The sequence below is a fragment of the Sebastes fasciatus genome, chromosome 20, assembly GCF_043250625.1.
Source record: "Sebastes fasciatus isolate fSebFas1 chromosome 20, fSebFas1.pri, whole genome shotgun sequence".
NCBI lineage: Eukaryota > Metazoa > Chordata > Actinopteri > Perciformes > Sebastidae > Sebastes > Sebastes fasciatus.
This window is the reverse complement of record NC_133814.1, coordinates 10997598-11011656: the sequence shown is the minus strand read 5'-3', so window position 1 is coordinate 11011656 and position 14059 is coordinate 10997598. Positions and strand designations below refer to the sequence as shown.

The window sequence follows — 14059 nt, the reverse complement described above, 5'->3', positions numbered from 1 at the left end:
AATAACTGAAAACAAGGCAACTGCTCCAAACAGTGCACCGTGTCTTGCACTGGATCCCAGGCCATCTAAACTTGTTGATGCAAAATAAACAACGTATTTTCATGCAACGTTTCGTCTATCATACGGAAAGTTATTCTTAATTTTTCATGCGTTTTCCTATGAATGTCCAGTGTCAATTTCCACTCCAGTCTTTTAAAAAATAAACTTTTGTCTTTACAGGAAACAACTTGGTTAGGTTTAGGCAACAAAACCACATTGTTTAGGAAAAGATTGACTTAGTTAGCTTTAGGAAAGAATACTTAGTTAGGATTAGGCAACAAAAGTACTCAGTAAGGTTTAGGAAAAGGTCGTGGTTACGCCGCACCGGAAGTGGCGTAACTGAAGTACGGTAGTTCCATGACAAAAACTAGTTAGGAAAAAGTCTTGGTTTGTGACAAATAAATCAACGTTGACTTCTGGTTACACACGGGACAAGAACACCCGTCTCCTGGGCGAAAGTCTGGTGTATTTTGACCCACTCAACTACATCGACCTCCTTTTTATACATCCTTGTTCATAATTACGTGGATTACATACAAATTGATTTTGTGAGATATATATATATATATAAAAAACTGTATTACACCCTTGTGTAAAAGTCTCCACAGAATTGCTGGAATCCAAGTCAAATGCGGCGTCACATTGACGGTCTCTTTTGTTGGCATTGTATCAAAGTGATTTTTTAGATGTATACTTTGGCACTGATATCAAAGATGAAAATGTAGCAGTGTGACAGCAGTAGAATTATATCTCACATTAGGCTCTAAACTGGCTCCATGCGTTTCCTCCTCGCTCAGTGCTGACGGCACTTGATCCAGACACATAAAAGATTGAAAAGCCACAGCCAGATGTCTGGGAAATTACGAGTCTCAGTATATTAGTTAACCGAGGATCTAATCTACAACTGAAAGCTTTATAGTATTTGATCGCGTGGTAATAAATTGCAGAAGTCAGCTGTCGGATAGAGGGGAGAAAAGCGGATCGGCGGAGAGTTAAAATGTGTGTGGAGTTTCTTTTTTTGTAATGGTCTGTCAGTCAGTGTTGATTTGTACACCAGCCAACGGCTGAGTCTGGATGACTGGCATTTTTAGTAACAGCCCAGTAAATTGTTTCTCCAAACCAATTCATGTCTTTTTTTAAATTTTAAAAAAGCAGCATTTTCAGGAAGGCTATTTTTTTGCAGAGAGGGTTAGAGAAGGGTCAGTTTTGACTTTAGATATTTTTTAACTGCTGTCAGCGAAGGAACTATGATTAGAAAAGCACAAATAGAAACTGCATCTGCAAGGCTGGCTGTGTTTGAACCTGTGTCCGTGATGTCACTAATGGAGGGTCATCACTCATATATATGTCAGCTCCCTACGCATCTCCTCCTTGACCGATCCTGTTCCCTACAAACCAGCCTTCTGCTGCTCTTTCCCCCAGTTAACCCCTACAGGGAAGCCTGGAGGGAGAATGGTCCTGCCTCCTTTTCTCCCTCCTCCCAGAGAAAAAGCATCATACTTCCCTCCCTCCCTCCCTCTCCCCCACCTTTCTTTGCTCGTGCACACAACCCTCTCTCTCGTCTCCATTCATTCATGCGGAGGAGAAGACGCTCAGCCAGGCGTAGCTTATACACATTCACGTCAAGAGCAGGTGGAGAGGGAGGAAAAAGAGAAGGGAGCTGTTTTGCCAGGAAGAGGAGAGAATCAGGGACAGATAGGGAGGGAGAGAGAGAGATCTCTCAGTTTGCCTCAGATACAGTATTGGGTGTGTTACTGTGAGTGTAGAGAGGTGTTGTTCACCATGGCTGGCAGCCTGTTTGGAAGGCTCTCCCTGGAGGAAGGGGACTCAGCCAACTCCCTAGAGGGCCTGGAAATCAAGCTCGGGGAGGAAGGTAAGAACACAGGTCCGTACCTGCTGGGTGTGGGAAGGATGCAGGATGCTTTCCAAAACAGACGACTTCTCCGGAGGCTATGTTTTGTCACAGGTTAGGGAAGATATGCTGGACAGAAACTGTGGAGAAGCTGTTAAAATGCAACTAAGCAGGGCGGCAATATGTACACATTGGCGGTTGAGGGTGTTTTTTAAATTCGCATTGCACCTGCTCCTGATGTGGCGGTTCAAAACCTCCAGAGTGTGATAAGATGAGCAGAGACAGATTAGGACCCAGGGCAGCATGTGATGTACAGGAATCTCAGGCAGCAGACTACAAAGACAGGAAGGAGGGAGACAGCATGGTGCAGCGAAAACATGCCACATTTCTTTTATTTAATTCATTGTAAACTGAGAGCAATGTAGAGTGAGAGAATGCACTTTGAGATAAGTAAAGAAAGCAAACAGATAAGAAGTAATTTAAAGAGGAACAGCCTGTGTAAAAAGCAAGTATATATTTGTTATATAAAGTAATAAAGCACATAACGTTTGCTCCCACTGCATGGAGAAGGAAGTACCATATATTCAATTCATAATTGATGGGAGTTCATTAATACTGCATGGGGTTGCATACTACACACTAATATGTTATGAGTCTGTCTTCTATTTATGTACTGTTGTGTGCTTACATCTATTTGATGTTGTCATGTTAAATTAGTTGAGGTTAGAAGCTTCATCGCCAAGTCTATTGCATGTCACACAGTATACCATGTTGCAAAACATCCCCTGCTCCGTAATGTAGCTTGACAAGACAGCGGTGACAGCCATAATGAATCATATTTTCTGTCAAAGCATTCACATCCTGTCTATCAGTTTGGTGTGTGTGTGAGAGAGAGAGAGAGAGGCAGAGAGAAGGATAAAGAGAAAGAGACCTCCAGTGCATTGTACATTCATGGAGAGTAGGTAGGGGGTCATTCATATGCAACAGTGTTCTGATCAGAGACAGCACGCTTGGAAGTGTCAGACTCGCAACCTTCAAATAACTGTGTGGCTCTCTCACTTTCACCCCCCGCCACACACACACACACACACACACACACACACACACTCTCCACGCACACACACACGCACACACTCATAATAACACACAAACTCTCTTCCCAACGAACCCTCACACTATCAGAGCAATATTCTGTGTGCCTACTGGACTAATGAAGCTGTGTTCAAACACAGATGATGGATCATTGAGTACAGTGTGTTGGTAGGATTAGGCTGTCCAAGATAATCGTCGGGTTTCAAGAGAATAGGACATTTAAATTCTGTTCCGGCTGAGGGTATCCGATAATGTGGTGACACTGGCAATTATTTCATCCGTATCGCACCCTGACGATCTCTTGTTTGCACTTTCATTAACTGCTGCGGGGGGGAAATAGATGCACAAAGTCAAAATGTTTCCTTCTTAACAGCAAGTTCAGTCGATAAACTTGTGTTAGTCTCCCCCCCCAAAAAAACTTCACATGAAATCATCCCTCGCCCAGACTCTGAGGTGTAATGGGAGCTGCTGTCCATTTGCAAAATGTCAACAAATATCAAAAGTGTTGTCTCCAGCGGTGACCTTCAGCCAGCTAATAAGGCGATCTAGCACGCACCCATATTGTGCCAGCTTGGAACAAGCAATCACCATGGCGATGGGATGGTTTAAATGGCAGCTTTAAAGTGCTTCGTCCTGCTGATTGGCTACCCAAGAGAGCGCAGGTCAGGGTCGCAGCGTTTCCCCTGAAGATGTTGCCAAATGATCGACAGTGTGCAGGATTTCTGGTTTCCTGGATGAATTAAAGGCCCAGAGCACTGGGGATTTCAATTATTTTGACTGATTTAATGTCGTCTGAGGACTGTGTGGGCGTCATTCAATCACTCTAATGTTGTGTTTACATCACATTATTCAGACCGTAATTACAGGCAAATGAGTCGGAAAAAAACGTCCATGTCAGCCTCCGAGCTGTAATTTCAAGCTGGAAATATTGAGAATTTGTGACTGTCTCGCACTTACTGAAAAGAACCTCAGAAGTGTCAACTAATACACTCAATTCAGGTACTTTTAAAAGGAGCTATTTATCATTTGTTTGTATCTGTAACTTAAAGAGGACCTATTATGCTCATTTTCAGGTACATACTTGTATTTGGGGTTTCTATAGAGCATGTTTACATGCTTTAATGTTAAAAAAAAACTTAAATTTTCTCATACCGGCTGTGCTGCAGCACCTCGATTCACCCTCTGTCTGAAACGCTATCCCCCCCCTTAAAAAGCCTAGTCTGCTCTGATTGGTCAGCTGGCCCACTCTGTTGTGATTTGTCAACCAAACCAAACTCTTTGGACTCCGCTCCAGCTCCGCTCTAACTAGCTTTGTTTGAGGGCTTGCCGAACTAGCCACTAGACAGGTATTATGCAATTGTGTTACTTGGTAACATCACCACGTTACGGAAGAAAAGGCGGGACTTCAAGCAAGGCGTTTCAGGCAGTTCAGGAGCAGTGTTTCTGTGGGGGAGAGTAACTCCCTTTGGAATGGACTTTGGGCTTTGTAACTTTGCAGACTATTTACAAGCACAAAAACACTATATAACACACTAAAGGAAAGGCAGAAAGCACAATATGTCCTCTTTAACTATCCGCTCCAAATACCTAACACTGCCTGAACACTCGTAAAGTCGTAATAACAGTTTTAATAAAGCGTTCCTGTTCTTCCCATTCTGCCGACATTGCGTGAATGCATCAGGATTCGTAAGAGTTTGTTGACCTCATGTAATTCCCAGCATAGCTCCATCCAGCCTCAACCTGAGCGGAGGACTAATCAGCCTCAAGTGAAAACCCCTGCGGTGTGCAGGACCTTTAAATTGCCATACATAATATTGACTTAATGCTAGACCCTCAAGTCCTACCTTAGTAGATATAAATTAAATGTATACATCTGTATACATATACATCTGATAATTCATATAATGCAATTTTCTGCTGCCTATTATTATGCTAACCAGATGAGTAGAGCTATTGAAGGCAAGCCTGTACAAGTCACACATATACACACACACACACAAATTGACCACACAAGTACATTACACAATTGATGTGCCCACACATGCTTCACACAACGTTCTCTGCTCCTGTCATGATGACCTTGTCTTTTCAGCGACGCTCCATGAGGAGGATGTTGACTTTGTTATCCTGAGTTTAGCACCAGAGAAGTATTCACATTTTAGCTGTAATATAATAGTTGTATTCTGTATAATCAGAAGAAATTACTTCAGACTGATTGCACTCTGCAAGGACATCATGGAAAGAATCAATCCCCTACCATAAGAACAAATGAATCATATACTTGACTCATAATGGAATAATCGGTTCTGGTACGCACAGTGGAATATCCTCCTATCCTATATAATTCTCCACCAGTGTCTTAGACACTCATCTTTCACCACCTGAGGGATTGATAGTAATTATATTGTGCTGAGAGCAGGGAGCAGAATCAAATCTAATAACAACCCTAAAGTATTTAATAATGTCTGTCGAGGCCCGAGAGTATTTTATTACATAGAGCAAACTTTTGGCAATTTCAAATAGTTTCACTATCATCCACAACATGCTCTTTTTTTCTGTCATTTTAATGGAGTGACAGAGAAATACAACTGCAGCGACTTCCAAGTGTTTCCAGGAAACAATGAGAATATCAATGAGTTTTTGAGGAGAGGGCTGCTCAGAAATCTGCCGGTGTTTTCGCAGTACCTAGCAGGTGTTGTTACTGCGGAGTCACTCTGCACACTGAAAAGCTTGAAATTGACCTTACCCACTGAAAATACCCTGATTAATCACCAGCAGGTCTTTGCTGTGACTGACTTTCAATGTTCTTCTCAGTGTAGTTCTGGATATACAATGAATTTTAAGTCTGTTCTCCAGACTGAAATATATGTTTTGTAGAAACACAATGATACATATTAGGTACTTCTGGATATATTGATCTTCACGGTGCGTTGAGACGACTTCTAATTCAGGACTTCTAAAATAAAAGTAGTATAAATCAAGATGGTGGTAAGAGTTTTATGAGGAATAGTTGAGCTAATCATCATCCATAAAAAGATAGCATATGCCCAATTTATTGTCTGAGACAGATTTTCATCAAAGCATGAGAACATAGTCTGCTACAGGCATCGCCCTGGTTACGTCAACAGAAAGCCAATGGGATTTTTCCATTGGGTTTTTGATTATTGCAGAAAATAAGCTGTGTGGCAAACAGATGTTTATGATACTTACACGTTTTGTTCAGCCACATTATCGAATACATCTAAATATTCAGCCATGACATTGAAAATCTTTAAACTACGCTTTCTGTATTCCAACACAACAAACTCTGCCCGGCTGGCACTCACGTTGCCACCATGGATGTATTCCTCTATTCCACTGTTGTCTTACGGCAACATGTCACCTCGCGAGATTACAGAACGAGACTTCTCCTTGAGCGAGACTCTCTCCATAACGTCAGACACTTTTAATAACAATCTGAGCAAAAAAGGCAAAAACGAGCACTTTTAGTGGACGTAAATGACGTTACCAGCTTGCCCCAATAGCACATATTGCAACCCGTGAGAAGCTGCCATCTACAGCGCTCTATCTTAATACTGGACTAATTTCAGAAATGGTTTTCCCTATTAGTCAGTTGGACACAAAAACATAGGAAAATAGGGTCCAGGTTGAAAAATACCAAAGTTACCCTTTAACACTAGCACACCTCAGGTGTGAGGCCTTTTTTGTAGGAAGCAAAACACTTATTCTAGTATTAAGTGTTTTACACTTGAGACTGTTGCAAAGCATTAATATTAAAGTGACTGTAAACAATATTTTTTGTATTAAATGTATCAAATGACAATGTGAAAATAATGTAAAAGATTGCTCATAGTGATGAACCTACAGAGAATTATCGCCTGAATCTGCAGCTCCCCTCGGTTTTACAGAGTTTTGTCGCAGCTCATTGTTTACAATTTAACTGTTTTGGTTCAGTCTCCTAGCTCTCATAGCAATTTTTTGTCTCAACAGGGATCTGTTCTCAGCAAAAAACGCTCTAAAAACCCATCGCACACTACCTGCTCAGCACCAAACAGCCGACAGGCACAGTTAGAGACTTGCAGCTAAAGAGTCCCTCAGGAGTTGGTGGAAACCAAACACAGTCAACACCTGCTGTGCTGGTTTATGGTCTGCCCATTACCTGTTAATATGTAACGGTGCTTCTTTCACTTACCATGATTGGTCTGTAGAGCATTTATTGTGTTTGCATTTTAACAGTTTGTTTATCTCAATGAATTTCAGCACATTGTTTGGATTCCTAGAAACTGTCAGCGGCATACTGTACTCTTCTGTGTTTACGTCCCCATGAGGAGAAAACGCCAACACAACCACATCTCTTCCTCCGTGTTCCACCCTCCCTTGGCTCCCCTCTCCATCATCTCTGTGTTTCCCTAACCTCCGCTCCATAGCAACAGAACAACCTCCGCTAAGTGCTGGCTAAGAGGTTCATGTTCACCCCCCCCGCTGTGCTCTAACCACAAACAATAACAGCCCAGATTGTTTGGCTGCCTCCATGACATTGAGTTTAATTGTAACCCTCACTAAAGGTGAAGTTGCGCTCAGATGAGCCTTTAAGAGACAAAAGCACCTTTTATTCGAGGTTCCTTGTGATTACACATCCTCCCCTGTCACCATGGCAAAGGAAGCTCTTATTCTGGAACCTTTTGTTGAGAGGTGAGGCGGGAGGCCGCCACAGCGTGTTATTATTGTCAATGTGTTATTGACAAAGTAGCATTTTATCTTATCCCTAACACTGTATTAAAACTGAATGAATCATTACCACGTTTTGTTGGCATCCTTAAATGTCCTCTCTAGCTGTTAACTTTTGTGTACACCATCTCAGTCTCTTGGGTACTTTTGTCATGATTATTTATCTGCTCTACTGGGAGTTTCCCCCTTTTAAATCCTGTAGACGCACAGTAGGGAAATACTGTAAAAACAAGACCTTCTCAAGCATGACAAGAGCTTTAAATTTGACAACATTTCCCACGGAACAGCGAATGACGTGCATGTAGCTGGTTCAGTCTGTCTGCACAAATGGGTCCCTTTTTGTGCTCTTTAAGCCCTCACCTGCTAAATGGAGTTCTCTAATGGTATCAAGTTACGGCGTGTAGTAGCGGGAATTTAAATTCACTGGAGCGAAAAATGAGTTTCGCCTGAGTTCTCACCTCAGAAGAAAAAAAACCCCTCTGTATATTATTATAATGTCTACATGCATTTTTGATGGTGATATGAGACATGAGCAGAAGAAAGATCAATACTGTTAGTGATAAAAAAACAAAACAGGCAGTCCTGGCTGTGCAGTTTTATATGAAGTTTATGCAAGGGAGGATGGCTTTGACAGCAGCAGTATACAAGATGAAATACTCCACCTGAATGCTAAAGAGAAAGTTGTTTTCAAAAGAAAGTTGCAGTTATAAAAAAACAAGGAAATAAATAGTGTATCTTAGTCTGACATTCAGACTTCTTCCTGTCTGAACTTTTGACCTGCATGACTCTGTTGTCTTTGTTTTGATGTGAAAATAAGAGAAGCCTATTTATCCATATACGTAAAGAGAAGAAAGGCAGAGAGCCCCGAGAATGAGGACAAGTTGGATTTTTAATGATCTCTATGAATAATAGAACGACCCCAGGCATACACAGCTCTGGGAAAATGGCTATTATTCTCTTCAGTCCCTTTCACACCTTCCTGTGAGTCCTCTGTGACTTCCACTATCACAGAATATGTAAACGCAAAGACGAAACCATTCCTGATGTTTTTGTTTAGCGTCCTCGATGCACTGTAGAGAATCAGCAGTCAACTTGATCAGAAAGTTAGTGAAACAATCAGGAAAAAACACTTAACTCCACAGTCCACACAAGCTAACAACGGGAAAAAGTGCCGATGTGGCAACAACGCCGGCGTACAGTTGCAGTGATTAAAGAGAATTATGCAGGACCTGTAAGCCGAGCCTGCTGGTCTGATATTCTCTGCCAGGCGCAAATCTGGCAACTCTCCTGCTGGAAAGGGGAAATAGAAGAAAAACTTCACTGCGGAAGACTTGTGTAATTATTAATTTAATTAACTTAATTTTACTTCCTCTGGCTAAATTCCCCTTTATGGCTTTTAAACTGAGTGAAAGCAAAGATGAGGATAGTTGTCTTTATGACTGTTTGCACATGGATATATAGTAGATTTGCATATAAAAAATACTTCCAAAACGCCTCAAAAGACCTGCTCATTCTCAAAATATCTATTACCTCATCACTCCTCTTTAAGCATCTTAACAACAAACAAAAGCTCCCACTGCTCTGCTGAGCAATAGAACCATAAATCATTTGCCAGCTTCTTGACAGACCTGAGCTGCACACAGAAACACACACCTTTCATTGTGTGTTGTTGTCCAATTGTACAGCATCAGTGGACACACTTTTTTTATCGGTTTCTCCTCCCTAACCTGTGTTTATATAGAATATATCAACTTGAAACATTGAGTTTGGTCATAAACGAGATGATTATGAGGGGACTAGAGAACATTTTCTGTCGGAGTCGATAGTGTTTGAGTCCACAATGTAATTGTGTTGTTTATTATCCGTAGAGCAGCTTCAGGCTGCACATTAATGCAACCACTGAATAAAATCATGGTGCTCTGGGTTAGAGAGATATATTCATGACCCCCAAATAGTCACAAATCTAAGACAAATGTGAGTGCTATTTTGTGGATCACTGAAAACTTTAATTACTGGCATAGCTCAATAGAGGGCCGAGGCCATACTGAAATATCTCAATAGCTGTTGATTAGATTGCCGTGAAATGTTGTACAGAACATAGACTGTATGGTTGAAACGGTCATGGTCCTCAGAGGACGAAACCTATTGATGTAGGAGATTGGCTGACCTTTCCTCTCGGGCCACCAGCAGGTTGACATTTTGTGTTTTTTTCGTGATTCGTCTTTATAGCTTTTGAATGGATTGCCGTGAACTTTAGTTCAGGTTTTCATGCTCAGTATGAATTGTAATAATTCCTTAAAGAGGACCTATTATACCTATTTTCAGGTGCATACATGTATTTTAGGTTTTTGTTAGAACATGTTTACATGCTTTAATGTTAAAAAAAATGCTTTAGTTTTCTCATACCGGCTGTGTTGCAGCACCTCTTTTCACCCTCTGTCTGAAACGCTCTGTTTGAGCTCCTGACCCCTCACCCTCAAAAAAAAAAACCAGTCTGCTCTGATTGGTCAGCTGGCACACTCTGTTGTGATTGGTCAACCGAACAAACTCTTCGGACTCCGCTCCAGCTCCACTCTAACTAACTTTGTTAGAGGGCGTACCAAACTAGCCGCTAGAAATGTTTTATGCAAATGTATTACTTGGTGACATCACCATAGCAGCATAATAGGTTCCCTTTAACTTTTCCTGTAGTACCATCATCAGGTCAAAATTGTAATTTTCTCAATACTTTTGTTAATGTACAAATACCTGCAAAACTAATAACTTTCCCATACGCTTCAGCTGTACTTTGTGTTTAGTGCTAATTAGCAAATGTTAGCATGCTAACACGCTAAATTAAGATGGTGAAAGGGCATACACTGTATATAAGAAGTGGACAGGCATTTCTAGGCAACCAAAACGTTATAATTAACATTCATGAACTGAAAACACACAGTGAAAGCATACCCTGCTTTATGGTCTATTTAACTCTAAATGAGACCATAATTTACTAAATGAACATCATGCTGTGTTGAAGAAGACTTGAAACTAGTGATTTAGACCATAAACTCATGTTTACAATGTTTACTGAGGTAATAAATCATGTGAGAAGTAGGCTCATTTTCTCATTGACTTCTATACAATCAGACTTCTTTTATCAACCAGAGGAGTCGCCCCCTGCTGGCTATTAGAAAGAATGCAAGTTTAAGGCACTTCAGCATTGGTTTCACTTTTCAGACCTTGGAGCTGCTCACTATGAAAGTGGTAAACATAATAATTTCTAAACACTGTCATTGTGAGCATGTTGCCATGCTGGTTTTAGCATTTGGCTCAAAGCACCGCTGTGCCTAATAATAGCCTCACAGAGTCACTAGCATGGCCATAGACTTGTTATTTATTAGCTTTTGTGCCATTGGTCACTTTAAATGCCTGGCTGTCTGTATAAATGTAGACCTGGACCCGACCATTCATCTCTTTTTCTCTGTAATTGTTCACATGGGACTCATTTTTTTAAATAGTCTAGCCTGCTAGCTCACTCAATAGGAAGAGCACAGAAATGCATTTCATACTGGAACCACATAATGTACCACAGAGTCACTGTAACGGTTGCATATAGTGTATTGTGAGTTGCCATTAGTATACAGTAGAATAAATCAAAATACTGTATACCACTAATAGAAAACAATACAATATGGGTGCTTTTCCAGGGATTTATTACTTTGCATGAGATGTCATACTATCATGTTTTATGTTATTATAAATACTGGGTATCCTAAGTATTCTTCATCCTGTCATTTTCCTCTGCGACGGTGCAAAATGTTTAAAACATGGTTACAATTTGTCTTTATTGCTTTCTTTGGACTATCTTCTTACACAAAACTAATTATCAGCAATTTGACCTCTTTATTATGGCCTTATTAGGACACAAGACCTATGAAATGGGTCGTGTAGGATCTGTGGTGAATCACCAATCTGCCTGCTTCTTGAAAAATTTAAAACCAGTGTTTTATATTTAGCTTTGGGAATAAAAGACCTCAGTGTCTGTTGAGTAAATTACCTCAGACAAATGTTCCCTGTGAATAAAAATGCCCACTCTCTCTGACAGTCACGTCCGCTGTGATTAATGCCTGCTGGTAGGTGATGTCAGTGTGTTTGGTACCTTTTAATGCGTCATATAGTCCAGGTCCGTGGAGATGCTTTGAAGCCAGACTGAACCTTTCCCGACCTTCAGCGAATTGTTGACGTCGCCTTGGATCTGCGGATTGATCGGTCATCTTATTGATTAATGCCTCTGGGTTAGAAGTTTGATTTCACATCTTTGAGATAAGGCTGTGTGTGTGTGTGTGTGTGTGTGTGCGTGTATATTTACTTTTATTGGCTTATCATCAAGGGTGCTCCATAAACCAGAATTCTTTTTTTTTAAATGCACCATTAACTTATGCCATATGAAAATCTAATCCAATACCGCTTCTAAAACAATGTAATATAGTTTGGTGCAGGCTTACAAACTGATATAGACTGAAAAAAATCATTTGCAAACTGGTAAAAAAAACTATTATTCCCTCAGCAACTTTGTTGTTGTTAAGCTACTGCATGTGTGTAGGAGGGAGGAGGAAGTTGGGAGTTGTGGGAGAAAGATACTGTCGCTTCAAACAGACGTAAGAGGAGGGTGACTGACAGAGGTGAAATTACTTGGGAGAGGATGTGAGGCAGCTCCTCTCTCTCCTCTTCCACCTCCCTCTTGCTCATTTTGCCTACAGCCTCGTCTCGTCGAAGCCACGTAGTGCGAACTACTATAACTGTGCTCCCTCTCTCCCTCACTGTCTCTCTCTTTCATTGAGCAGTCTATTTCCCACGGGTAAGTGTAGAATATGGAGAGGAGTGGAGTGAAATAAACTCTTTTCTGTCTCTGTCTCTGTGTGTGTTTGTAGCCATGCATTCGGCCCTGGACACACTGAGTGACAGCACAAGCTCCACAACTGCCAATGACCTGGACCTCATCTTCCTCAAAGGCATCATGGAGAGCCCAGTGGTGAGAACAACTTTATACTATACATGTATGAGGAGATGTGTGTATGTGTGTGCCGTGCAGTGAAGGACATCCAGAGCTCTTAATTGGACTGTGTCCAGGGATGGACAGACTAATGGATGAGTCAATGAGAAAGTACTTTAATATATGAGGCTGGATGCCAGTTAGTGTATCAGCCGCAAATTTAATGCTATTTTATGCATGCAAATCTACAAATTAAATGCATTTAGTTAAATGGCAATGCTGTTTTGCATTTTGCCTTAACATTAAAATTTGATTTCATCATCATCATTTGCATGTGCCAGTTCCTGCATTTAACGCTGACACGCAATGCATAACAAATCATTATATTTTCACAGAGATTTGCAAGCTTTTATTTTTTAAAATGATGTTGCAAAATGGAAACTTAAAATTCATGCCCATTATTACATTTAAAATTCAAATGTCAGCTTGTAATAATCATCCTAAAAAGACAGCTTACATTCATCAAGTGCAATCACATTACCATGTTAATGGTAAGTTGAAAATGCAAATTAAAGAGGAATTTTATTTTCACTCAGTGTCATTGTGCAAAGGCAGCAAAATTCAGATGAAAACGTAAAATGTAAATAGTAAAATAGTTACTCCCCTCTTTACTGCTTAGTCATATTACTGGTGCCATTTTTACCTGGCAATACTGATATATCCAGAGGTGAGACCAAGTAATTCTTTTGTTAGTCCCAAGTAAGTCCCAAGTTAAGTCCCAAGTCCTAAATTTTGAGTTTCAAGTCCTAAACAAGTCATAATGCGCTCTTCCCCAAATGTAATGCCATTTTAACAACAGCGCTCAGTAAAGTAACGTTAGTTCTTTATGGTTTTCTCCTGCAACTTGATTGGATGCTGTCGAATTGGTTCAAACAAAGTGGACCTGGGGAATTAAGTGTAAGTGCAAGTCCCAATAATGGTCATCAAAAATAAAGAGTCCAGAGTTCAACAAAAAAACAAAACACTTTTCCAGGATTCAGCAATAAACAATAAAAGCTAGATATTCAGTTTGTTCAGTTCAGTTTTCCCCCACGAGCAAATCCTCTTCCCAAACAAATCAATAAAGGATATTTCAAAAAGTAAATCAACCCAACATCCTCGACGCTGTCGGAGTCACCTCCGGTACTGGGCAGTTGATCGTTTTCATGCACACACTTTTTAAATAACATACTTTTTCGTCTTTGGACTTGTAAGAATGTATCAAGTATTTTCAAGTGAAAGGGCTCAAGTCCAAGTGAAGTCACGAGTCACTGGTGTTAAAGTCCAAGTCGAGGTGCAAGTCTTTTATTAATTTAGTCTAAAGTCATCAAATTTGT

The 14059-nt window shown here is 40.6% G+C and overlaps 1 protein-coding gene across 3 annotated transcripts in view; it reads left to right on the top strand.

Annotated features, from left to right (window-relative positions):
• mpp2b (MAGUK p55 scaffold protein 2b) overlaps positions 1-14059 on the top strand; it is a 48748-nt gene that overhangs the window by 14290 nt on the left and 20399 nt on the right. For 2 of the 3 annotated variants that reach the window (XM_074621098.1, XM_074621097.1), the window contains exon 3: positions 12622-12722. In XM_074621098.1, the coding sequence (XP_074477199.1) occupies positions 12622-12722 (101 nt within the window). Of the gene's footprint in view, positions 1-1600; positions 1913-12621; positions 12723-14059 lie in introns of those variants that run through there. The other variant, XM_074621096.1, reaches the window with a different exon arrangement.